This window comes from Ranitomeya imitator, chromosome 3 (genome assembly GCF_032444005.1).
Source record: "Ranitomeya imitator isolate aRanImi1 chromosome 3, aRanImi1.pri, whole genome shotgun sequence".
Taxonomy (NCBI): Eukaryota; Metazoa; Chordata; class Amphibia; order Anura; family Dendrobatidae; genus Ranitomeya; species Ranitomeya imitator.
The window spans coordinates 513,235,591-513,262,421 of record NC_091284.1 but is presented as its reverse complement, the minus strand read 5'-3'; the positions used below and the strand labels follow the sequence as shown (position 1 = coordinate 513,262,421).

The following is a 26,831-nucleotide window of genomic DNA, read 5'->3' as shown; positions in this document are numbered from 1 at the left end:
TTTACAATGGTAACCAGGGTAAACATCGGGTTACTAAGTGCGGCCCTGCGCTTAGTAACCCGGTGTTTACCCTGGTTATCCGGGGACTTCGGCATCGTTGGTCGCTGGAGAGCTGTCTGTGTGACAGCTCTCCAGCAACCACACAGCGATTTACCAACGATCACGGCCAGGTCGTATCGCTGGTCGTGATCGTTGGTAAATCCTTTAGTGTAACGGTACCTTAACAGGGCAGCTGATAACTGGTACCCCCTCATGGTCACAGATGACTGAATAGTCTCCACCTGAGCAGTCCACCTTATAGAGTCTATTACTAGGAAGTGAATAGGGCAAACAGTGAGCCCACCTACAGTGCCATACCACGGCATTAAAAAGTAGCTTTTCTCCAGGAAATGTAAAATAAATATGGACAAAGTAGATCTCCAAGGCAAGTGGCTAGAAACCATGTCTATTCTAAATGTCGCCCTTAAGATGGACTTACTTGAAAGATATACTGCCTAGGGATCATTAAACTGAAAAGGAAAAAAAAAAGTGGAGAAAAACACTCCAGAGGGACACAGAGTTGGCAGTATATTCAGAATTGATATATACAGTCCTGGGCAAAGGGAGTAGGGGGGGTTATGTGCTTTTTAAGACATTACACAATGCAAGTTGTACTTTACCCTGATTCTTTTTATAAAGAATATATTTTCTATCTGGCAGCCAGAGTCATCTCGTCATCATCAATAAGACAAACGACAATGTGTCAAACACTGGCTGCAAATCCGACTTTCCACGCTGAAGCTTCTAATATACCACCTGTAATAACGTGGTTAATGTGGTGAGCTTAATGAACCAAAACGTGTCACTTCAGTGCCCAGACTTATTACTGACCATCTAGGAGGATGTGTACACCCTGAAGAAATCCAATGAAATTACATTTTAATTTAAAAAGAAAAACGTACATTGAATCCTGGAATAAAATAATAATCACTGAGCTGCATTTAGGACTGATATAATCCATAGATAACCGGCACACATTAGGGGATTAACTGGTATGACTGGAAAGTTAGTGAGATGACAAAGGGACTAAGCGAGCAGCTAAGCTATTGGACAATCTAGAGACAGACGGGGGGCAGCGCAGCTTGTTAAATGGGAACGAAGATCTTCCATATGGTCCTAGGGGAGCTGCACTATCCATGAACAGTGCTTATCTATGCACATAAATACATTTACACACTGCATGTATGACTTTTTATGTCTATATACATCAATGTCATGTACATGAGACAGATATATTCACACACAAACACACTTTGACACACACCATGGAATGTGGAGGCAAAAAAAAAATCTGCAAGTAGTGACTACTAGTTTTTGAGCTGCGGACCACTGAGATCTCTAACTAAACATTACGAAGGCATAAAAGTCAAATTGGCTCCAACAGCATTTCAATGGTTTAGTCAAGGGTAAATTAATGTCCAATATTGACCCATTTGAAATGGACCTAGTAAGCAAAAAAAGATCGGTTTCAAACGGAAGAGAAACAAATGACTATTTAGGAGATAAACTTTCCATGGGCTTAAATGGTTAAAAAAAAAAACAGATCCAGTTACGATTAGTTTTATTATGTGGGACAAAAAAAAAAAGTTGCGCCTGCACAACAGTTTTGTCCTACAAAGATAACGGATGATGATGATTGCTGCTGGATCAGTTTCAAATGGATGATAACTGGAAATGTCAACTCAAGACTAGCATACGAGGTGAAAATGTCTGAACTGTAGCCTTCAAGGTCTATGTATGCTAGAAATTAAGCCTATAAAACAAAATTCTTCAGCTTGATCAGCATGCAAAAATACAAGATAGCAGTGTGAGCATCCTCCTCTTATGTCAGCACTAGTGATGAGCGAGTGTACTCGTTGCTTGGGTGACCCCCGAGTATTTAAGACTGCTTGGAGATTTCTTTTTCATCGCCTCAGCAGCATGATTTACAGCTAGTAACCAGCTTGATTACATGTGGGGATTCCCTAGCAACAAGGCAACCCCCACATGTACTCAGCCTGGTTACTAGTTGCAAATCATTTAGCTGCCGTGATGAAAACTAAATCTCCGAGCAGTCATAAATACTCAGAGGTCACCCTAGCAACGAGTACACTCGCTCATCAGTAGTCAGCACTAGTGATGAGCGAACGTGCTCGGATTAATGTCTTATCCAAGCTTCTGGGTGTGCTCGTATATGTTCCGAGTCCCTGCGACTGCATGATTTGTGTCTGCTAGACAGCCTGAACACATGTGGGGATTCCCTAACAAACAGGCAACCCCCATGTGACGAGGCTAACAGTCGCAAACCATGCAGCTACAGAGACTCGAACATAATATACGAGCGCTCCAGATTACTCGAATAAGACGTTAATCCGAGCACGTTCGCTCATCACTAGTCAGCACCCCTCCAGTATTAGGTCACAAATCCACTGGTAGCACATCTTCCTTCTCACAGGGCGAGGGTTCAGAGCTTCCTGCTGCACTCACAGTGTCCTATAAACATTACAGGACAGTATTATTCCAGTTCAACAATCCTAAAGAAATGAGCCGATCTAACAGGCCATAGTATATCCTGAGTCCAGACTATATTCGGGGTTAAAGCCGCCTGGCTTGATTATACCCTGGGTATATTAAGGCCTAGGCCAATTTATACTACAGGGTATCAATTGGCGCAGGCTGTTTCATACACTCATGACAGATTATATCCCCCTTGATATCAGCAGCGTTGAGAGATATAAACAAGAATTACTTAATTTTTTTAACATCTTGTTGAGGGTTCAGGTTTGTCAGGTAATTTATGTGAGAAGATAACTGACTTAAGTTCTAAATACAGACTTTTACCACTTGTATCCGTAAAACATCAAATCAGTAAAAATATCAGACTACCTCAAAGATATAATGAGGTAAAGAATCCTACCGCACTTCTCAGTAGTTACACATTAAAAGCAGCTGTCTGAGTATGATAGAAAGATCTGCACACTTTTCAAACAAAGACAAGGTAAGAAAACCAGTGAAGGTAAAAGCACTTATCTTAATAGACAACAGTGTAAGGCTACGTTCACATTAGCGTTCCGCTAATGTGCGTCGCTGTTGCGTCGGCGACGCAGCGGCGACGCGCCCCTATGTTTAACATGGGGGACGCGTGCGTTTTTTTGTTGCGTTTTCCGACACGTGTGTCGTTTCAGACGCAAGCGTCGGACGCAAGAAAATGCAACAAGTTGCATTTTTCTTGCGTCCGATTTTCGTCAAAAAACGACGCACGCGTCGCAAAACGCAGCGTTTTTGCGTGCGTTTGCGCGCATTTTTTTGTGCGTCGTGCGTTGCGTCGCCGACGCAGCGGCGCGCAACGCTAATGTGAACGTAGCCTAATCTCACATGTAATGACTATTGTCCATTATCAGTCACATTGTATTGAAAGATCAATCTTCATCATGTGATTAACACCACAAATACCTTCCCACTACTTGTAAGTTAGTTTTAAGTTATTAAAAAATGGCATCTTATTTGCAAGGACTCATAAAATAGAGAGGTATATTGTAGCCTGGAGGGGTATAGTTTGGCGTAGGCTATTTTACACCCCAAGGTACAGTTTGGCCTAGGACAGTTTATCCCTCTTGCCTTGGCCAAAGCATACCTGGGTTTAATCTGGACAACCTTCTGTTGTTTTTGTGGCCCCATTGATTTACAATGGGCGCCGTGTCCGTAAGCCGTGAAAAATACAGAGCAAGCTCAATATTTTTTCATGGCTGTATATACGGCCCTCACAACCATATGGCGTACAGCGCTCCTACAATTTTTCGCAGTCCGTTCTTGCGGCCCCATAGAAATCTATTGGGGCCGCAAAACCACAGCAAGAGTAAAAGAAGCCTAAGTTGGCCTAATACACTGGGGCCTAAGTTGGTATATTTGCAATGTGTAAGAGCACGTTCACACTGTGGCCATATCACAAACAAAACTCAAGAAAAAGAAACAAAAAAAAAAAAGTAACAAAATGAGCATGTATCCTGTAGTAAATACTAATTGTACATGTACACTACCGTTCAAAACTTTTATTAATCAAATGAGTTGCCAAATGAATTGACATTGACAAGGTTCGAAAAAAAGATTTTTATTTGAAATAATAATTTTCTCCTTCAAACTTTGCATTCGTCAAAGAATGCTGCCTTTGCAGTAACTACAGCATTGCAAACCTTTGGCGTTCTAGCAGTTAATTTGCTAAGGTAATCTGGAAAAATTTCACCCCATGCTTCCAGAAGCCCCTCCCACAAGTTGGTTTGGCTAGATGGGCACTTTTTGCGTACCATACGGCCAAGCTGCTCCCACAACAGCTCAATGGGGTTGCGATCTGGTGACTGGGCTGGCCACTCCATTATAGATAGAATAACAGCTGTCTGCTTCTTCCCTAAATAGTTCTTGCATAATTTGTAGGTGTGATTTGGTCATTGTCCTGTTGTTGGATGAAATTGGCTCCAATCAAGCGCTGTCCACAGGGTATGGCATGGCGTTGCAAAATGGAGCGATAGCCTTCCTTATTGAAAATCCCTTTTACCTTGTACAAATCTCCCACTTTACCAGCACCAAAGCAACCCCAGACCATCACATTACCTCCACCATGCTTGACAGATGGTGTCAGACACTCTTCCAGCATCAGTTGTTCGGTGTCTCACAAAGGTTGTTCTGTGTGATCCAAACACCTCAAACTTCAATTCATCTGTCCATAAGGGTATGTGCACACGTTGCAGATTTGGGTGCAGAATTTTCTGCACAAAATCTGCATCTCCTGGCAGAACATTTTATGCGTTTTGTTGCGGTTTTTAACGTGTTTTTTTATGCGTTTTTGAAAGCTAAATAAAGATGTATTATTGAACAAAAAAAGATTTGTGATGTCATTTATTGTCCAACCTCCTCTTTTTAATTTGTCCAACCCACACTCCATTCACACAGATAGACAGACAGATAGAAATATAGATGGATAATAGATATATAGATAGATCTATAGATAGAAGGAATGAGATGGATAGATATTATCTATCTATAGATCTATCTACCTCATTCCTTCTATCTATTCTATCATCTATCTCATTCCTTCAATCATCTATATATCTATTCCATCATCTATATATCCATCTCATTCCTTCTATCGACCTATTATATTTATCATCTATCTATCTCAGTCCTTCTATCTATCTATAGATAGATAGAAGGAATGGGATAGATAGATAGATAGATAGATAGAAGGAATGGGATAGATAGATAGATAGATAGATAGATAGATAGATAGATAGATAGATAGATAGATAGAAGGAATGGGATAGATAGATAGATAGATAGATAGATAGATAGATAGATAGATAGATAGATAGATAGATAGATATGGGATAGATAGAAGGAATGAGATAGATATATCTATTCATATATCTATATATCTATCTATGGATAGATGTAGATAGATATAGATAGATAATTCCGGCACTTAGCCCCTCTCTTCCCACTCCCCTGTAGCTGTGGGATATGGGGTAATAAGGGGTTAATGTCACCTTGTAAGGAGACATTAAGCCCGGTTAATAATGGAGAGGCGTCAATAAGACGCTTATCCATTACTAATCCTATAGTAGTGAAAGAGTTAAAAAAATAAAGAAAGCCAGAAAAAAGTTTTTTAATATTCTTAATTTCACTGTACTTACACACGCCTAATTACTGTGATGCCCTCAAAAATAATAAACCAGCCATATACTCTCTTTCTGCCATAGTCCAATTAATAACGAGTGTCCCACGACGATCTCCCCTATAGAACAAGAACATCAGGAGTTGTCACTGCTCTATAGGGCCTCCAGTGACACACTGACAGGAGACAATGGCTCCTGCAGTGCATAACTGAAGGGGTTACCTGAGTTCAGGGTCTCACTTTATGGCAAAGCTGTGAGGGAATTTTCCCACACAGCAGTGCCACAAGTGAGAGTAGGAACTATTTCTCACAGCAGCGGAGGGATACAATGTGGAAGGATACCTTCCGTCATTGTATTGCCGGGGCCCCTGGAGAGCGGTCGCATCAGCTGATCTGGCAGCTCTCCACGGGACATCGTCGTGGGACACTCGTAGTAATTGGATATCTGCGGATCAGTGGGCATATTGTTTATTATTTTAATATTTTTAACAGGTGAGCAATGGCTTCAGGGATCAAGGTGATGGTGAGTATGTACTCTATGTTATATGTACTGTATGTGCTGTTTATATGTATGTACTGTATGTTGCATGTGTTGTATGTACTGTATGTTGCATGTGTTGTATGTACTGTATGTTGCATGTGTTGTATGTACTGTATGTTGCATGTTGTATGTTGCTTGGTGTATGTTGCGTGTTGCGTATGTTGCGTGTTGCGCATGTTGCGTGTTGCGCATGTTGCATGTTGCGCATGTTGCATGTTGCGCATGTTGCATGTTGCGCATGTTGCATGTTGCATGTTGCGCATGTTGCATGTGGCGCATGTTGCATGTGGCGCATGTTGCGCATGTTGCATGTGGCGCATGTTGCATGTGGCGTATGTTGCATGTGGCATGTTGAGTATGTTGCATGTTGCGTATGTTGCATGTTGCGTATGTTGCATGTTGCGTATGTTGCATGTTGCGTATGTTGCATGTTGCGTATGTTGCATGTTGCATGTTCTGTATGTTGCATGTTCTGTATGTTGCATTGTTGTATCTACTGTATGTTGCATGTTGTATGTCCTGTATGTTGCATGTACTGTATGTCCAGTATGTTGTATGTACTGTATGTTGCGTATGTTGCATGTTCTTTATGTTGCATGTTGTATGTACTGTGTTCCATGTTGTATGTTGCATGGTGTATGTTGCATGTTGCATGTACTGCATGTTGCATGTTGCATGTTCTGTATGTTGCATGTTCTGTATGTTGCATGTTCTGTATGTTGCATGTTCTGTATGTTGCATGTTCTGTATGTTGCATGTTCTGTATGTTGCATGTTCTGTATGTTGCATGTTCTGTATGTTGCATGTTCTGTATGTTGCATGTTCTGTATGTTGCATGTTCTGTATGTTGCATGTTCTGTATGTTGCATGTTCTGTATGTTGCATGTTCTGTATGTTGCATGTTCTGTATGTTGCATGTTCTGTATGTTGCATGTTCTGTATGTTGCATGTTCTGTATGTTGCATGTTCTGTATGTTGCATGTTCTGTATGTTGCATGTTCTGTATGTTGCATGTTCTGTATGTTGCATGTTCTGTATGTTGCATGTTCTGTATGTTGCATGTTCTGTATGTTGCATGTTCTGTATGTTGCATGTTCTGTATGTTGCATGTTCTGTATGTTGCATGTTCTGTATGTTGCATGTTCTGTATGTTGCATGTTCTGTATGTTGCATATTCTTTATGTTGCATATGTTGCATGTTCTTTATGTTGCATGTTGTATGTACTGTATGTTGCATGTTGTATGTTCTGTATGTTGCATGTTGTATGTACTGTGTTGCATGTTATATGTACTGTATGTTGCATGTTCTGTACGTTGCATGTTCTGTACGTTGCATGTTCTGTATGTTGCATGTTCTGTATGTTGCATGTTCTGTATGTTGCATGTTCTGTATGTTGCATTGTTGCATGTACTGTATGTTGCATGTACTGTATGTTCCATGTTGTATGTACTGTATGTTGTATGTACTGTATGTTGCATGATGTATGGTGTATGTTGCATGGTGTATGTTGCATGTACTGTATGCTGCGTATGTTGCATGTACTGTATGCTGCGTATGTTGCATGTACTGTGTTGCATGTTATATGTACTGTATGTTGTATGTTGCATGTTCCATGTTGTATGTTGTATGGTGTATGTACTGTATGTTGCGTGGTGTATGTTGCATGTTGTATGTACTGTATGTTGAATGTATGTTCTGTATGTTGTATGGTGTATGTTGCATGGTGTATGCACTGTATGTTGCATGGTGTATGTAGCATGTTGTATGCAGCATGTTGTATGTACTGTATGTTCTATCTTGCATGGTGTGTGTTGTATGTTCTGTATGTTGTCTGTACTGTATGTTATCTGTACTGTATGTTGTATGTTCAAGACAATAGTCAATAAGCATACCATATAAAGAGGGCCGAGAGTAAACAGGTGTCACCCCCCCCCCCCAATATCAATGCCCAGATTTACTAGACTAACAGGACAACCCCAAAGAGCACAAAAAAAACAAGAAAGTGGAGTAAAGCAGTCTCACAAAGCATAATAGTACTTAGAAAAAGTTAATATTTTATTAATGCATAAACAGCCAGCAAGTCAATTTAATAACGTGCTGTCATAGCACATACAGAAAGGAAGTACTATTATGCTTTGTGGGACTGCTTTACTCCGCTTTCTTGCTTTTTGTATGTTGTGTATGTACTGTATATGTGTTGTTTTTTTTACATTCAACACATTAGCCGGATGATGGGACTACTACTGTCCCATCATTTACTAATGTGTCAATCACTGTCACTGTAGCAGGCATAGCCCGATGGGACTTGTAGTCCCATTGGACGATGCCTACACACACACACAACCCCCCGCACACACCCGGAAAGCACCGCACACCCCCCGGACAGCCCAGCAGACCCTCAGACAGCCCGCAGACCCCGCCCGCACACACATACACGCAGTCACTGCCCAGACACTTCCCTCCTCCCAAACTGCAGTGTTTCTCGCACCCACATTCGCAGCAAAACTGCAGATCTTTTTTACATCTGCGGTTTTACTGTGGATGTGCCTGACTCAATGCAAGTCTATGGGTGCAGAAACGCTGCAGTTCCGCACAAAAGTAGTAACATGCTGCGGAAAACAAAAAGCTGCGTTTCGGTGCGGATTTTTCCGCAGCATGTGCACTTCAAATCTGCGGTTCCCATAGACTTACATTGGTTGTGCACTACACTGCGGATTTGGTGCAATTCCGCGCAGCAAAAAACACTGCGGATCCGCAATAAAATCCGCAACGTAATCTTCGTCTGTCCAATGTCTGTGTTATTTTGTCCATATTAATCTTTTCCTTTTATTAGCCAGTCTCAGATATGGTTTTTTCTTTGCCACTCTGCCCTGAAGGCCAGCATCCCGGAGTCGCTCCTTCACTGCAGACGTTGACACTGGCGTTTTGCGTGTACTATTCAATGAAGCTGCCAGTTGAGGACCTGTGAGGCGTCAATTTCTCAAACTACAGACTCTAATGTACTTGTCTTGTTGCTCAGTTGTGCAGCGGGGCCTCCCACTTCTCTTTCTACTCTGGTTAGAGCCTGTTTGTGCTCTCCTCCGAAGGGAGTAGTACACACCATAGTAGGAAATCTTCAGTTTCTTGGCAATTTTTCGCTTGGAATAGCCTTCATTTCTAAGAACAAGAATAGACTGTCGAATTTCACATGAAAGTTCTTTTTTTCTGGCCATTTTGAGAGTTTAATGGAACCAACAAATGTAATGCTCCAGATTCTCAACTAGCTCAAAGGAAGGTCAGGTTTATAGGTTCTCTAAGGCCTCTTTCACACTTCAGTCTTTGGCTACTTTCACACTAGTCCGTCGGTACGGGCCGTCGCAAACAGTCGGCCCGACGAACAGTGTGATTGATTAGCACAACGTGGGCAGCGGATGCAGTTTCACAACGCATCCGCTGCCCCCTTGTAATGTCCGGGGAGGAGGGGGCGGAGTTCTGGCCGTGCATGCGAGGTCGGAAATGGTGGACTTGACGCACAAAAAAGTTACATGCAACGTCTTTTTGTGCCGACGGTGCGCCAAAACACGACGCATCCGTCGCACGACAGATGCGATATGTGGCCATACGTCGCAATGCGTCGGTAATACAAGTGTATGGAGAAAAAACGTATCCTGCAGGCACATTTGCAGGATGCGTTTTTTCACCAAAACGACGCATTGCGACGTCCGTCACATGATACTAGGGTGAAAGTAGCCTTTTTGTTTCCGTCAAAATCCGTCGTTTTGTGAAAAAAACGGATCCAGCAAATGTTACTGCTGGATCCGTTTTTTCTCAGACTTGTATTAGCAACGGATTGTGACGGATGGCCTTCCGTTTCATCCGTCGTTTGACGGATCCGTCGTAAATTCTGTGTCTGTCGCCCGAAGACAACGGGCATAATAACATTTTTTGTGTACGACAAAAAAAAATCGTACAGCGACGGATCTTTTGCTCGCCATCGTTGGCTATAAAGGAAGCCTATGGACGCAGGATCTGTTGCTGTGCGTCAAAAGACAGAATTCAGAGACGAATTCAGTTTTTTTAAACTGAGCATGCCTGGAATAATTTCTACTTCCTGTACTTTAACCCATTTTTCCATTCAGGGAAAAATCTCTCTCTCTCTCCAGAATTTTATTCCTTTAAATTCCGGCGGCAGCTTTTTCGACAGAACTGTCAAAAAAACGGATCCAGTGCATCAGTTTTTTACAATCTGCACAGGATCCATCTTTTCAACACTGACGGATTGTGACTGATTCTAAAAAAAACTGATGTGCACACGTTGGCTATGTGCACACGTTGCGGATTTTGCTGTGGATCCGCAGCGGATCTGCAGCTGCTGGTCCGCAGCAGCTTTCCATGCGTTTACAGTACAATGTAAACCTATGGAAAACACAATCCGCAGTGCCCATGCTGCGGAAAAAAGCGCGGAAACCCTGCGGGTTACATTCCGCAGCATGTCAATTCTTTGTGCAGATTCCGCTGCGGTTTACACCTGCTCCTCTATAGAAATCCGCAGGTGTAAAACCGCAGGTGGAATCCGCACAAATTCCGCATAAAAAGCGCGGTAAATCTGCAGGTAAAACGCAGTGCCTTTTACCTGCGGATTTCTGAAATCCGCTGCGGAAAAATCCGCAGCCCTAAAAAATACGTGTGCACATACCCTTAGGCTACTTTCACACATCAGGTTTTTAGTTTCAGGCATAATCTGGCTAATGTTTGAAAAACCGGATCCGTTGCAAATTGTGTAAAAACTGATTCAACGGATCCGTTTCTCTGCTGGATCCGGTTTTTAGTTTTAATATCGAGTTTACATTGACTTCCTGGAAAAGGAGAGGGAGAGAGAGAGAGAGAAAGAGAGAAAGAAAAAAAGAGAGAGACCTCAGAACGGAAAATGTGCATGATTTCAATGGAAAATGCTTGGAAAGCCGGATTAATCTTTTCACGTCAGTTTCACACGTTTTTGGCCGGTTCCCTCACTGTGCCCTTTTTTGCCGGACGAAAAAACGTTCATCTGGACGTTTTCTCCGTCCGCCAGAAACGACTATTTGGACGGATCCGGAAAAAAACGGATGAAACATCTGGCCATCAGGCGCAATTCAGCGCTAATACAACTCTGAGGAAAAAACATCCGGCGTAAAAAAAAAAAACGGATCCGTTTTTTTTTTCAAAATGTGCCGGATTGTGCCTGAAACAAAAAACCTGATGTGTGAAAGTAGCCTTACACAGTTAGCAAACACAAAGTACCATAAGAACACTGGAGTGATGGTTGTTGGAAATGGGCCTCTATACACCTATCAAGATATTGCATTACAAACCAGACGTTTGCAGCTAGAATAGTCATTTACCACATTAACAATGTATAGAGTGTATTTCTGAATCATTTAATGTTCGCTTCATTGGAAAAAAAACTGTGCTGTTCTTTCAAAAATAAGGACATTTCTAAGTGACCCTAAACTTTTGAACGGTAGTGTATATAACATACAGTACTTAGTTAACACCATTTTGATCAAAAACATGTGAAAAGCCATCCCACCGTGATAAGCTGTACCCAATTGGGACTGTCCTATCCTATCTGTAGCACTAAAACTTTACCTAGCATGAGAGACACAGGCCCCTTTTGAGCTAGGCATTTCATCTATAACACTTCCATGGGCATGTGTCAGCAGTCAGGTCTGTATGCTGCTCTGCCCTTATTTCTATTGAAGTTGGCTGACACAAGGTAAGGTCTTCATACTAAAGGCAGGAAAGGACTGTCCAGATTAGGTACAAGTTGTGGTGGTTGGATGGCTTTTTAGATCAAAATCAAACTATGTACCTCATGCTATTTATATGTGCTATTGCTATTTACTTAGTACAGGGTAAATGCTCATTTTGTTGTGTTTTTTCTTGGGTTTTGTCAGTTTAACAGACACTTTAATGTACTACAGAGATTACCACCATAGACAAAACAAATGTGATTTGCTAATTAACAGTATTTAGGAATTTCTTTATAATGACAGTTTATTTTTATCTCTTCCCAGAGAACCCCTTTAAAATGATTATTGTTCAGACAGACTTTCTTGATCCTAAGAAGCTAACCTGTAAGAACAGTACTATAAATGCAAACAACATCCAACTTTTTCTATCTTCAGTCTTAGGTTAGAGGCAACGTTTTTTTTGTTTGTTTTTTTAACTGTGAAAATCGCAAACATGAGTGATATATTTATTAACTCTTCTTTGATGTCTCAGATTTTTTGCTCAAGACCCCACATTTCTCATACCCATGAGATTCTCATCAACCAGAGAGAGGGTCAGAGTCCATGGATTAAAAAAAAAATTGGTTTGCACATGACCAAGAGCAGAACTAAGAAGTATTCTGTCAGAGTGTCCTAGCAAGTACAGCCATTGCCAAAAGTTTTGAGACTGACACAAATTTTTACTGTTGACATGATACACGGACTCATGGTAGCGCTCAACTTTTCTTCTCCGGACAATCAATCTTCTACATGTCCCAAACAGTCTGAAGTAGACTTCCTGCAAAGAAATATTGTCTGATGAAGAACAGGGATTGGACTGCAAGTAGCAACAGTATGGAGTAAAGTTATTTTTCCCTCCCTAAGTAAGAACCCTTCAGACTATTTGGAACACCTAGAAGAATCATTGTCTGAAGAAGAAAAGGTGAGTGCAACCATGTGTGCTGTATAAAGCATCCTGAGACTATTCATGTGTGGATATGCTTTTTATCCAAGGGAATAGGTTCACCCACAATTTTGCCTAAGAAGACTGTCCTCAATAAGGAATGGTATCTAAACATCCTCTAACAACAAGTTCTCTCATCGATCCAGGAGCAATTTGATGGATGATGGACAATGCTTTTTCCAGTATGATGGAGAACTACGGCAAAAGGCAAACGAGATAAACAAGTAGCTCATTGAACAAAACCATGAGATTAGGGGTTCTTGTCCAGGAAACTACCCAAACCTCAATCCGATTGAGAACCTGTAGTCAATACTCAAAAAGCAAGTGAGCAAACAAACACAGAAATTGTGATAAACTCCAAGAACTGATTGGGCAAGAATAGTTTCCCATGAGTCAGGTGTTGGACCAGAAGCCAGGGCGATATACAGAAGTCTTGAAAAAAAAAAAAAAAGAGAGAGACAGCATAGGAAATATGCAGAGACTTTTTGCCTAAACTTGATGTATTTCTCAATAAAAGTGTAAAAAGGGCAGCATGGTAGCTCAGTGGTTAGCACTGCAGCCTTGAAGCACTGGAGTCCTGAGTTCAAATCCCACCAAGGACAATATCTGCAAAGAGTTTGTGTGTTCTCTCCGTGTTTGTGTGGATTTCCTCTGGGTTCTCCAGTTTCCTCCCACATTCCAAAGACATAATGATAGGGAATTTAGATTGTCAGCCCCATTGGGGACAGCGATGATAATGTGTGCAAACTGTAAAGCGCTGTGGAAAATGTTAGCGCTCTATAAAAATAAATGTTATTATATTATAAAGATTATAAAAGCATTAAATGCTTATAAATGTACGTGAGCGACCATAGAAACATCTAAAAGATCTAAAAACACTGAAGCGTCAATCTTGAAAAAAAAATTAAAAAAACCTGCTTCAGCCGCATATTTTTGGGGTCATGAATATATAATGCACTAAAAACTACTGAATGAACTTCAAACAATTCCTGATCCCAAAGATCAGATTCATTTTACTCATAGCGGCCTCTTATTTATTGAACCACATGGAAAATCCAGCCCTTACTATTAACCCTAACCCTCTAGTTTACCAACAATTTGTTGAGAAAACTAACATTAAATTACATAAAGGGGGCATAACAAATTGGTGTTGCAAGACATTTCAAAAAGGAGATCAACATGACAACATCGGACCCATAACTTACTGCAACAAAGTCCATACTCAGCACGGTATGACTATTAGTAGAGGAGTATACTCTGTTATATGGCTGGGACTCTAATCCAGATTTTGTGCTAGTAAACAAAGCCTGAATATTCAGAAGCCACAAGTTCACAATTCCTGCATCACTGCAAGCATGGCTTATACTACACTACAGTCTTCAAAAGCCCCAGATTACACATATTGCCATTTGCGGATGCCCTCTCCTCTAATACAGCCATCTGGTGTCTAGCAAATGGTACAAATCTGTTTTCAGGAAAGAGGTCTTAAATTGCATGGTTTTGCTGAATTATTCATTTTGCAGGCTTCATGAAAATGCAGAATAGGTTTTTCTTTATTTGTAAAAGGAAATTCCATCTGACTAATATTTCATATTCTGTAAGTGGGTCACTGTACCATTCATTACCACTTCATAAAAAAATGCAGTGTTTCCAAAGTGCATAACATAGGACAATAGACGTCGTTCTCTCTCTGGGCACACAATGTTAGTAGTTCATGGATGGAAACCTCTGACCTAATTGCACGAAAAAAAGTATGGGAGCCAAAACTTATCGATATAGTGGCAACATCTTCAGCAGAGTTGATCAGGAGAACAAAGATGTACAAAACAACCAAAACAAACTAATACCAACAATCAGGCAATTAGAGAGAGGACCTTAACAATTTAAAGTGAGAAGCCACAGTACATAAAAACTACAAATACCAAACTAAACCTTGGTAGTTAATAAACCTTCTGGGTACCGGCATGCATCACCATTTTATAATTTTGCATAAGCAAAGCCGGTTGACATGGAGCAGTTAATGGTTTGTACATTAACACATTTGTGCAGGTCTACCACACAGACATATCATGATCATTACCTAGCCTTTCTCCACCTAATCCAATTACTGATCGATTTGGATTCCCTAGATTGCCATCTGCCTTTACTTAGCAGTCACTTTGGATACAATTACGGTACTTCAAAACTACTGGCAAAAACACATCTCTTAATTATTGGTATTTTCTTAAAAAAGAAAAATTAAAAGCCATTGAATTTTATCAATAATAATTATTCACAGTTATCTTCATGTAGATGTATAAACAGTTCTTGACTGCGGTATTGTATAGAGGCTTCCTTCCAACTGACCCCCTTTATATATCATCCGCGACCACAGGCTCGGGGCAACTTTGTTGGCAGAAAACCTTTCATAACACCAACTCCCAGGGACCCTAACATGCAGAGTCTCAAAATCCGCCAGGCAATCAATCAAAATCCAAACATATAGGGGAAGTCCCTATCCACCTGATGCACAACCCCCCACCACTATTTTGCCACCAACTCCAAGAACCCCCTCACCACTGCATGCCGAAATGACCCAATAACACAATCATCAAACATTTCAATATTTTACCTTATTGGAACTACTAAATTAAAGGGCAGGACCTTTACTCTTGGTGCCTCATGCCGACTGCTAGCCCCCACCCCTCCTAAGGCAGATAAGCCCTGCTCAACTGTAAATACCTCCCCATTGTCCAACTTCTCTAGACTTTTGGCTCCATGGAGCCCGTGCTTCTACCCATATTTATCTTTTAACCCCGTTGTGTTGGATTTGACAGTCCAATTATCGACCATGCTTCTGAAATTTTGCTCCTTTCAGAATATTGTAGAAGACACAAATTAAGGACCGATACAAAAGATGAAGAAGCCTGAACTAAAAACCAGGTGTTTCACTGCACGGACACTATTCATCATAATGCTGGTATGAAGTATACTCCAAGTTCCTAAAATAACAACATTCCAATACGAAATCTTCTGGGTTTGATACTAGACATGAACGAAATCAAACATTCATCACACGAAAGCTATACTCCATGTCACTCAAGCCTCTGCACACATTATACTAGGCCTCTCATCAGCCAAAAGTTTTGTTCAGCATGTTGAATGTATACACAAAAGACTAAATGCTCAAAATGTGTCTCATGGTAATATGGCAGAAAATCAAAAAGACATCTTTCAGAGAGAGTCTCCCTTTGGGATATGTAATCTTGCATTTCCTCGCTAAAAAGATCTGGTGCGTCGGGATGGAATAATAGAAGCCAGGACACAACAGCTGTCCCTGGTGACTAGCACCATCTGCTAACCCCTTTCCAACCCCTCTTAAATGCACTACTCTCCTTTCCCGTACAGTGGTTTGTGCTGCTTTAATACCTTTGTGTGTTGCACTCTGGGAAAAAATAACAATGACCCAGTTACACCCATCAGAAACATATAAATTAATCACATGACGATGCCAATAAAGCTCAGCCGCAATAACACCAAAATGGTCCCAGTGTGGTCAACAAAGATTTGGATCTCAATTTGGAAGAAGTTCATCAGGAGATAAATAAGCCCCGTGTAGACAGCAATAATCTTAGAATGCTGGGAGGGGATATGATCTGATCATGAACAATTTTTGAAAAATATTATATTATTATGTATATTTTTTAAATTTCTATCACACAAAACCTAGCAGAGCACAAGGTGTGCCACTACTCCGGATGCCACTGCTTGCAAAAAGCGCTAAGACCAAGTTCTCATGCTGAGTATTTCGCTACTTATTTTTGTGCGCTAAAAAAACCCAAAAAAAACAAAATAAAACCACCGCTCATTACAGTGACAGCAAAGTTTGTGCTATTTATATTAATTTCAAGCCAAATGGTTTTTTTTTTTTACACTGTGGAAGTTGATGTGTGTGCCATTTAGAAATCTCCAACATGTCAAACTATCTTGCAGTTAATATGCACTTTTCACCAAAGACTTAAATGAGATGAGAAAAATGTGCAAATAATAAAAAGTATACGCATTGTTACAGTACATCTTTGCAGCAGAAATGCAATAAACACAAGTAATCTGCCCATGACTATCAAATCAGAGAAATTAGCAAAGTAACAAGAAGTATCCAAAACACAGGAGTGTTATCTAAAACATGACATTCCAAAAGAAGTAAAAACCACAGATTAAAAAAAAAAAACGTGTGGGGAATGTAAATACACTAGAAAACCTATAATGGAAAAAAAGTAACTAAACTTAGCTAATTGGTGCAGTAATACTGCAGAAAATCACACCAAATGCCAAGCATGGCAGCCTAGCCTACAGAGTTCATTTCTGGGCCAGTGTCTCATAAAAATGGCCAATTTGTGCTCACTTTGATTGCAAGGGGCAGATAATGGTGTTTCTGTTTAGCATGCACGGTTGTGAATTTATAGCTTCCAATTGCTTTATGTGATATAATTCACAAATGTACACGGTCTCTGTGAAAAGTTTAAAAAAAAAAAAAGTGACTAAAACGAAAAAATAGACTGCCATTACCATATAAAATGTAAAATGAGAAGGGAAAAAAAATGTAAAAAATTGTGAGGTTCAGAGGTCGAAAATAACCCTGAATATAAACTACACAGCACAAACACATCAATGTCTCTTGCTTTCAAAGACCATTTTGTCCAAAGCATCACCAGAACCCTTTTGTTCACCACAGCAGAATAAAAACATTTTTGTCCTCAGGCTTGTGAGCAGCCGTCGCCATAGAAACAAGTTAATAACGGCCCAGCAACTTGCTCAGCGCTGCCTGTGATCCTGGCTGTACATGTAACACATTCACAGAAGGAGGGCCGGCTAAAACAAGGGCCACATAATTAGTGGAATCAGTGCAATTTAATATATATATAATAACTACCGTATCACCATCCTTAGCTATGTAGCCTGTCAATGTTTACAGGACAACAGGGTAGGAGGAGCGGACATGTTCTGCCCCATAGCCCGAACTAATGAGGAATCACTTGTTTTTAAAAAGGACAAGTTAAGTGACCTCTTTTAAGGCTCTGGTCACACTATACCTGAATACCCTGTCAGGCGCATACACTCAGGAGGTACTTCCCTGATCATACGCACTGTCAAGGTGGAAGCTGAGGTCTCCGTCCACCATAGGGACCCAATGTAAAGAAATGTTTACTACATGGTATACATCTGTGTGCATTGCCCTCTGTATAGGAAAGTGAAGTCTGCTGCGCTTGCTTATATACAATGTGTCCGTAAAGTCATGGTGCACTTTTGACCAGTCACTGGAAAGCAACAAAAATGATAGAAATGTGAAATCTGCTCCAAAGAAAAAAAAAACTCTCCCTGTTTCATACTTATTCAGTGCAGTTTGATTTGGGCTCCATTTGTTGCCCTACACACATCCAAACGATAGCATAAGCTTGTGGTTGCATGCTGTCACAGACCTGGCAGTGTATTAATCAGAGTTCAGTTTATCAGGAGTTAATCTGACTGGAAGCTCAACAACAGCTTAAATGAGTTTGTGTTGTTTGATTGGTTCTTGTTATCTCAACTCGTGAACAGGTCTGATATGATTGGGCCAGAGAAAGGGCGCCAAAATGCAAACTATAAAAGTGCACCATGACTTTACGGACACACTGTAGTTCAAACAAACATACAGTTGTGTGAAAAGTGTTTTCCCCTTCCTGATTTCCTATTCTTTTGCATTTTTGTCACACTTAAATGTTTTCCGATCACCAAACAAATGTAAATATTAAACAAAGATAACACAAGTAAACACAAAATGCAGTTTTTAAATGAACGTCTTTATTATTAAGGGAAAAAGAAATTCAAACCTACAGGGCCCTGTGTGGGAAAAGTGATTGCCCCTAAAACTAATAACTGGTTGGGCTACCCTTAGCAGCAACAACTGCAATTAAAGGGAATCTGTCACCTCAAATTGGCGGGCTATGTAAATGCCCTGTGTCCAGTCCGATGTATTTCCTCCACCCCATCCTTACCCACTGTCAGCAATATTTTTGGTTATTTAAGTGTCCTCTATAGTTCGCGCGTACGCAATGCAATCTTGCCTCGCGCATGCGCAGAATGCTTTGCACAACTGCAGGCAATGCCAAAAAGCATTACTGCGAATGTGCCAGCGCACTATGTGCCGGAACACAGTGAAATACTGTAGGGACAGAATGCGCCGGCGCATGCGCAATAATGCTTTTCGGCATTGCCCGCAGTTGGGCAAAGCATACTGCGCGTGCACGAGGCAAGATTGCATTGCGCACCCGCGAACTATGGAGGATACCTACTCAAATTCCCGAACATATTGCTGACAGCAGGGAAGTATGGGGTGGAGGAAAGAAGACGAAACACCGTCCATCGGACCGGACACAGGGCATTTACATAGCCTGCCACTTTGAGGTGAAAGATTACCTTTAAGCGTTTGTGATAACTGGCAATTAGTCTTTTTCAATGCTCTGGAGGAATTTTGGCCCACTCATCTTTGCAAAATTGTTGCAATTCAGCCACATTGCAGGGTTTCTGAGCATGAACTGCCTTTTTAAGGTCATGCCACAGCATCCCAAATGGATTAACCTCAGGATTTTGACTAGGCCACTCCAAAGTCTTAAATTTGTTTTTCTTAACCCATTCAGAGGTGGACTTGCTGGTGTGTTATGGATTACTGTCCTGCTGCATAACCCAAGTGTGCTTCAGCTTGAGGTCACGAACAGATGGCCGGGCATTCTCCTTCATGATTTTTTGGTAGACTGCAGAATTCATGGATCCATTTCCCAAAGCAAGTATTCCAGGTCCCGAAGCTGCAAAACTGCCCCAGATCATCACACTACTACCGTATTTTACTGTTGGTATGATGTTCCTTTTCTGAAATACTGTGTTACTTCTATGCCAGATGTAATCGGACATGCACCTTAAAAAAGTTCAACTTTTGTCTTGTTGGTCCACAGAGTATTCTCCTAAAAGTCTCAGGGATCATCAAGATGTTTTCTGTCAAAACTGAGAAAAGCAGTGTTTTTGTCTTGGAACTCTGCCATGCAGGCCATTTTTGCCCTGTCTCTTTCTTATGGTGGAGTCATGAACACTGACCTTAACTAAGGCAAGTGAGGCCTTCAGTTCTTTGGATGTTGTTGTGGGGTCTTTTGTGTCCTCTTGAATGAGTCGTTGCTGCGCTCTAGGAGTAATATTGGATGGCCGGCCACTCCTGGGAAGGTTTGCCATTCCATGTTCCATGTTTTTGCCATTTGTGGATAATATCTCTCACTATGGATTACTGGAGTCCCAAAACTTTAGAAATGGCTTTATAAACTTTTCCAGACTCTTAGATCTCAATTGCTTTATTTCTCATTTGTTCCAGAATTTTATTTGGATCGATGCACAATGTATAGCTTCTGAGGAACTTTTGGTCTACTTCACTTTGTCAGGCAAGTCCTACTTAAAGGGACTCTGTCACCTGAATTTGGAGGGAACAATCTTCAGCCATAGGGGCGGGGTTTTCGGATGTTGGCTTCACCCTTTCCTTACCTGCTGGCTGCATGCTGGCTGCAATATTGGATTGAAGTTCATTCTCTGTCCTCCGTAGTATATGCCTGCACAAGGCAATCTTGTGCAAAATTAAAATTGTTTACTAGGGTCAAGTTATTTTTGCATGTAGCTTAAGTTTGCCACATGGTTTTGTTTGCCTTCCTCTGGATCAACATGTTAGGGCATGTTAGGTTAGGCTATTGGTTGAACTAGATGGACTTAAAGACTTCCTTCAACCTTAAAAATTATGTTACTGTGAAGTGATGGCCCCAAGAATCAGTTACTGGTGACCACCCAGTCTGACACCGAGTGCACCTAGCTTGAGAAACATGTCAGAGGTGAACATATGTTTTCCCCTATATCACTCTGCTTAGGACCAATATCATATATTCGATATAGCAAGCCCATTTCAAGTTTTGGCAGACGTGTAGAATTTAATTGCTTTACTGGGCAAAAGGCCAGCACTGTGTAAACTATGTCAGTGGTCACACCATGGCACTCTCGATCATTTTCTTTTAATATTTTTTAATTTACAAACTAATTTGGAAAATTACAAAAACCTAGACAAACATTAAAAAGCTGCCATAAGGCAACGCAAACATATACTGTTGAGGACTGTAATAATGGCAGTGAAATAGGGGATGAAAGGGAACTGTGTACAGTTAAATAGGGAACGTGGGGCCAAAGTAATCTGTTGACTTACCATGCAGACATGTCAAACGAGGAAATAATTGGAGGCTACTCAAAAACAAACTCAAACCCAAACTATGATACAAAAGAAAGGGGCTTTCACACTAGAATTCTCCAAAACAATGTTCCATGTTAAGTGCCACCAAGTTGCTATTAAAAGACACAGATTCACAGACAATTACTACCTTTTAGTAAAACAATTTTGTAAATCAGTAGTATGATACTTTGATAATGATATTTTCAGCATTATAATTACGTAAGTGCATTATAGAAATATTAGAAGTCTTAACACATCACCCCCTCGCACAGTGTGCCAGTGAATCTAAAATAGAAATGGTTGATCATGTCTAAGGGTACCGTCACACAGTGGCATTTTGATCGCTACGACGGCACGATTCATGACGTTCCAGCGATATAGTTACGATCTCGCAGTGTCTGACACGCTCCTGCGATCAGGGACCCCACTGAGAATCGTACGTCGTAGCAGATCGTTTGAAACTTTTTTTCGTCGTCTAGTGTCCCGCTGTGGCGGCATGATCGCATGGTGTAACAAAGGTGTGCACGATATTGTATACGATGTGCGCATAGTAACCAACGGCTTCTACATCGCACATACGTCATGAAATTATCGCTCCAGCGTCGTACATTGCAAAGTGTGACAGCAGTCCACGATGCTGGAGCAAAATGCCACTGTGTGACGGTACCCTTAGTGTCCATGTTCTAGCACAACTGATTATTGCATATTTATAGTATTACTTATATGCTCTTCTAGTTATCTTCTTTGTGTCTCTTAAATTGATTATAAAAATGGCTTTTTGAGTTTGAGTTCACTGGTTTCTATAAAAGCAAGGAAAGCAAAGTTATGCACATTACTTGTCTTTCGCAACTACTCTGGGGGTAGGGTGGGAGACCTCCTTTGCACACACCACTCTATGGTTGTGAAAGTTCTCAAGCCCTATTGTCTCTTGAGATTCTCAGGAAGTGAGACAAGAAGAACTTTTCATATGCAAAGCTGGGAAACTAGTGCACTCCAGAACAGGAGCGGAGGGGGTAAGCATACTATATTGAACCAAAAACAGAGCTATGCCCTCAGTAAGTCAAGCAGTGATGAAGGTCACAGCAGGGTAAATAGAAAAGGATGACTGTGATTACACCTTACAGACCTTGTTGTGAAGAATCAGAATGATCATTTGGCCTTATTTCTTGTTACATATACATAATTGCATGACGTCAGGAGCATATTATTAACCTGTACCTGCACTACGAGTTAGTAGTGACAATTTGCTTATGATGATCACTTTTTCCAATGCTTGGTCATGGTTCCGATAAAGCTAAATCACATAAGTTACATTACTTAAGATTTGAATATCTCTAAGGTCTTAATTCCTTTATCTTGCTATCTTATTTTTTCAATTTGTAGATATCAAGCACAATCTTCCTATTCAAATCAGATACTACCTGAATGAACAGACCACATCAGTTAAAGGGAACTTGTCACCCCCAAAATCGAAGGTGAGCTAAGCCCACCGGCATCAGGGGCTTATCTACAGCATCTTTCTCATCTTTCAGGATACATTTATAGATAGAATATCAAAAATAAAATCCAGAAAGTCACATTGTATAAATTATATAAGTGTATCTGCATTTTGCAGTGAGAAATAAGTATTTGATCCCTCTGGCAAATAAGACTTAATACTCGGTGGCAAAACCATTGTTGGCAAGCATAGCAATCAGACTTTTTTTTAGTTGATGATGAGGTTTGCGCACATGTCAGGAGGAATTTTGGTCCACTCCACTTTGCAGATCATCTCTAAAACATTATGATTTTGAGGCTGTTGCTTGGCAACTCGGAGCTTCAACTCCCTCCAAAAGTTTTCTATGGGAATAAGGTCTGGAGACTGGCTAGGCCACTCACTGACCTTAATGAGCTTCTTTTTGAGTCACTCCTTTGTTGCCTTGGCTGTATATTTTGGGTCATTGTCTTGCTGGAAGACCCATTTTTAATGTCCTGGGGAAGGAAGGAGGTTGTCACTCAGGATTTTACGGTACATGGCTCCATCCATTCTCCCATTGATGCTGTGAAGTAGTCCTTTGCCCTTAGCAGAGAAACACCCCAAAACATAATGTTTCCACCTCCATACTTGTCAGTGAGGACGGTGTTCTTTGGGTCATAGGAAGAATTTATCTTCCTCCAAACATGGTGAGTTGAGAATAAGACCTCAAATTTTGTCTCATCTGACTACAGCATCTTCTCCCAATCATTCACAGAATTATCCAGGTGTTCACTGGCAAACTGCAGAAGGGTCTGCACATGTGCCTTCTTGAGCTGGGGGACCTTGCAGGAATTCAAACCTTTACGGCGTAATGCTGCCTTGAGATTATTAACAAGTTCCCTCCGTGTAGTTTTAGGCTTATCTCTCACCTTTCTCATGATCAAGGGTACCCCACAAGCTGATATTTTGCAAGGTGCCTCAGATCGATATCGATAGAGTCATTTTGCATTTCTTCCATTTTCTTACTTTTGCACCAACAGTTGTCTCCTTCTCACCCAGCGTCTTACATATGGTTTTGTAGCTCATTCCAGCTTTGTGCAGGTCTATGATCTTGTCTCTGACATCCTTAGAAAGCTCTTTGGCCTTCCCCATGTTGTAGAGGTTAGAGTCTGACTGATTGAGTCTGTGGATAGGAGTCTTTTATAAATGTGATTATGTAAGACAGCTGTCTTTAATGCAGGTAACGAGTTGATTAGGAGCGTCTAACTGGTCTATAGGTAGGGGATCAAATACTTATTTCTCACTGCAAAATGCAAATAAATTTATATAAGTTATACAATCTGATCTTCTGGATTTTATTTGTGATATTCTATCTCTCAATGCTAACATTAACCTACCCTTAAAATTATAGACTGTTCATGTCTTTGTCAGCGGGCAAACTTACAAAATCAGCAAGGGATCAAATACTTATTTCCCCCACTGTATCTAGGTCATAGGTTTACACAGAAAAATGGAAAGTTATAATGATATGTTCCTTTTAAATTAGATTAATCAACAAATCCTAGTTTTACATAAAGCAGGGCTCATAATGAAAAATCAGGAGCACTCATTTATAATGGATAATGAAACGTTCCCATAATAGTGTAATGACATGAACTACAACTGGTAATATCGCAACCTGCAGAATATCTTGTTAAGTGCTGAACGAACAACTTCCATTTTTAATGACTATAATGATAAGAAGAATTAGTCATATGTAAGAGACAAATGTAGACGATAGTGAACAGCAGTATCTATTGACTGCTGCTCTTCATGTGAACTCTGATCTATCCCATCTCTTTATTTACCTCCGGTACCCAAGGGACTCATACTGCCGCTCATTGTTGGCACTTGCTGTGGCCTTGAACTCCCGTACATCCAGTGGTACCTGCCAATTTCCATTTCTTGTCTGTTGCTGTTCACTGCCAATTTTAGGTGGTAAAAAGTCAGTGTTCTCCTGCATATTATTTGAAGTCAATTCCACATACGGTATTTAATCTAGCAAAACTACTAAATGGAAGTTAGTCACAGACATCAATATTCCTTTTGCTAGATATGAGAATCTACATGACATAACATAGTAAAGAGTATGACAAGTTAATCAGTTACTAAGACTTCATAACAGTTAGCAAATTTGGAAGATAGAAGAAACAAATAAAGTGGCTTTGCAATGATTGCAGTATTATTAGCTATAGGATGTCCAGTAGCTTTACAGAGCATGTGTAGGTCCATTTATAATCATAGAAACAATGAAAGGCCTAATGGTCTATCTAATTAAGGGTATGAGAGTATTACTTGTTATTTCCCAAGACCTCGGGGTTTAGGTCAAGTCCATCACATCCAAGTTCCCCAACTACCAGCAAGTTTAGTGTAAATGTGCTGAATTGTCACCCGTACATATTGAAATGTTGGACGACCAATATTATAGTGGCTCAAAAACATTTAGCACAAGTAGTTTATTAAGATTCACGGTAATGGTTATAAATAAGTTAGGAAGTTCAGCCATCATTTTTTAAAACTCATTTAATCTGATAAAAATTCTAATTGCCAACGAGAACTAAAATTAACAAACAAGAACGTCCAGAAGACTCCGGAAAATACGGAAAACTTCAAGACACCTGGAAAATCTTACTAGCAATCCCTCTTCTTACCTCTCCCAGTTCCTGCTCTTCCCTCTACTCTAGGATGCCAACACAGAAATGTCTGATGCCAAGCAGCGTCAGGACAGCGTCTTTTGGTGGCTCCCAAGAGTAGACGGAAGAACAGGAGCAGGTGAATAACTAACTGCCAGATCCGAGGTCGGTAAGGTGGTTATGGTCAGGGATTTGCAGGTATGAGGAAGTTCTGGTCCGGGGTCCATATAAGAGAGGGGTTGTTCTTGTGTATAGATGGGTTATCATCTGGGGTCTAAATGATATGCAATATGGTTCTGGGCTGGGAATTTTGTAAAGTGATAGAGTAAAGGTACCTTCACACTAAACGACGCTGCAGCGATCCAGACAACGATCCGGATCGCTGCAGCGTCGCTGTTTAGTCGCTGGAGAGCTGTTATAAGTTATAGAGTGGAGTTCTGGCCTGAGAGTCCTTATCTTCGTGTAGCTAGTATGGAGTGTAGTCTTTATTGTGCATGCCTGTGTAGGTTGGGACATGCTTATATAACACAATGATGTCTCTTCTCAAAGTTGGAAGGTCTGCAAGATCTAGTCATACAGTTCTTTCATCCAAGCAATCAAAACCATCGGCTCCCCTGTAAACATGTCACCCAACTGTTGAACACTGCACACAGTCCACTTAACTTATTTTCTCAAGTTTAATGATCATCAATTCATCATATAAAGCAAACTGGTCGTTAGCGTAGTGATAGATTTAGATAAAGAATCATTCCTGACATCATCTGCCAATAAGCAGACATAAATGTCTTACTGACCATTGCTGAGCGTTAAACAGTAACCTTCGCTTTAAATTGTGTTTGAAAAATCCATAGTACATGTGAAAAAAAGCAATGTTGTAATCCATTTTATCAGAGTCATTTTCTTCTGTCTCCTCCTGGATTGTTCCTTCACTCTCAGTTCAAGGATAACATTTGTCTTCAGTAAAGGCAAATTATTTCAATTAATGAGGAAGGTGATGACAATTGGAGCTTTTACAACTCTATGGCAGGAGGTGCTAGAGACACACAGACATTAGACATTCTGCTGCAAGTTCTCCTGAACTCCCATCTCACGAATGGGAAAATCTGTCTTCACTGAATACAGATTTTACCCACGAATGAAGAATTTTGAGAATGAATAATCCGTTCAAGAGGAGAAAGAAGATTTCTCAAAAAAAAGTTTATTACAAAGTTTTCTATTTTCACGTGTATTATTGATTTATACAAACAATATAATTACGTTTACTCTAAGAAACACAGTATTGTTGATGTATTCCTACAGGAATAGAATAAAACGATGAATATAGGATAATACTAGCTAACTTAGAGAGAGGGTCTGTCAGCAAATGTCAGAAGACAAATTATACACATTATTCGATGAATCTCTTAGACCTGATGAGGCTGGTGTATGTACTTATGAAATCCACATCATATTAGCTGTACAATTTTTTTTATTTTTTTTTTAAGTTTTCTTTTTTGAAGATAAAATTAGTCCACCT

The 26,831-nt window shown here is 40.5% G+C and overlaps 1 protein-coding gene across 8 annotated transcripts in view; it reads right to left on the bottom strand.

Moving 5' to 3' along the window:
* The window catches only part of GPM6B (glycoprotein M6B), a 200,120-nt gene that overhangs the window by 26,784 nt on the left and 146,505 nt on the right, over positions 1-26,831 (bottom strand). For 4 of the 8 annotated variants that reach the window (XM_069757719.1, XM_069757717.1, XM_069757716.1 and 1 more), the window contains exon 2: positions 24,491-24,604. The exons of the other annotated variants lie outside the window; for them this stretch is intronic. In XM_069757719.1, the coding sequence (XP_069613820.1) occupies positions 24,491-24,604 (114 nt within the window). The remainder of the gene's footprint in view (positions 1-24,490; positions 24,605-26,831) is intronic. 8 annotated transcript variants of the gene reach the window in all.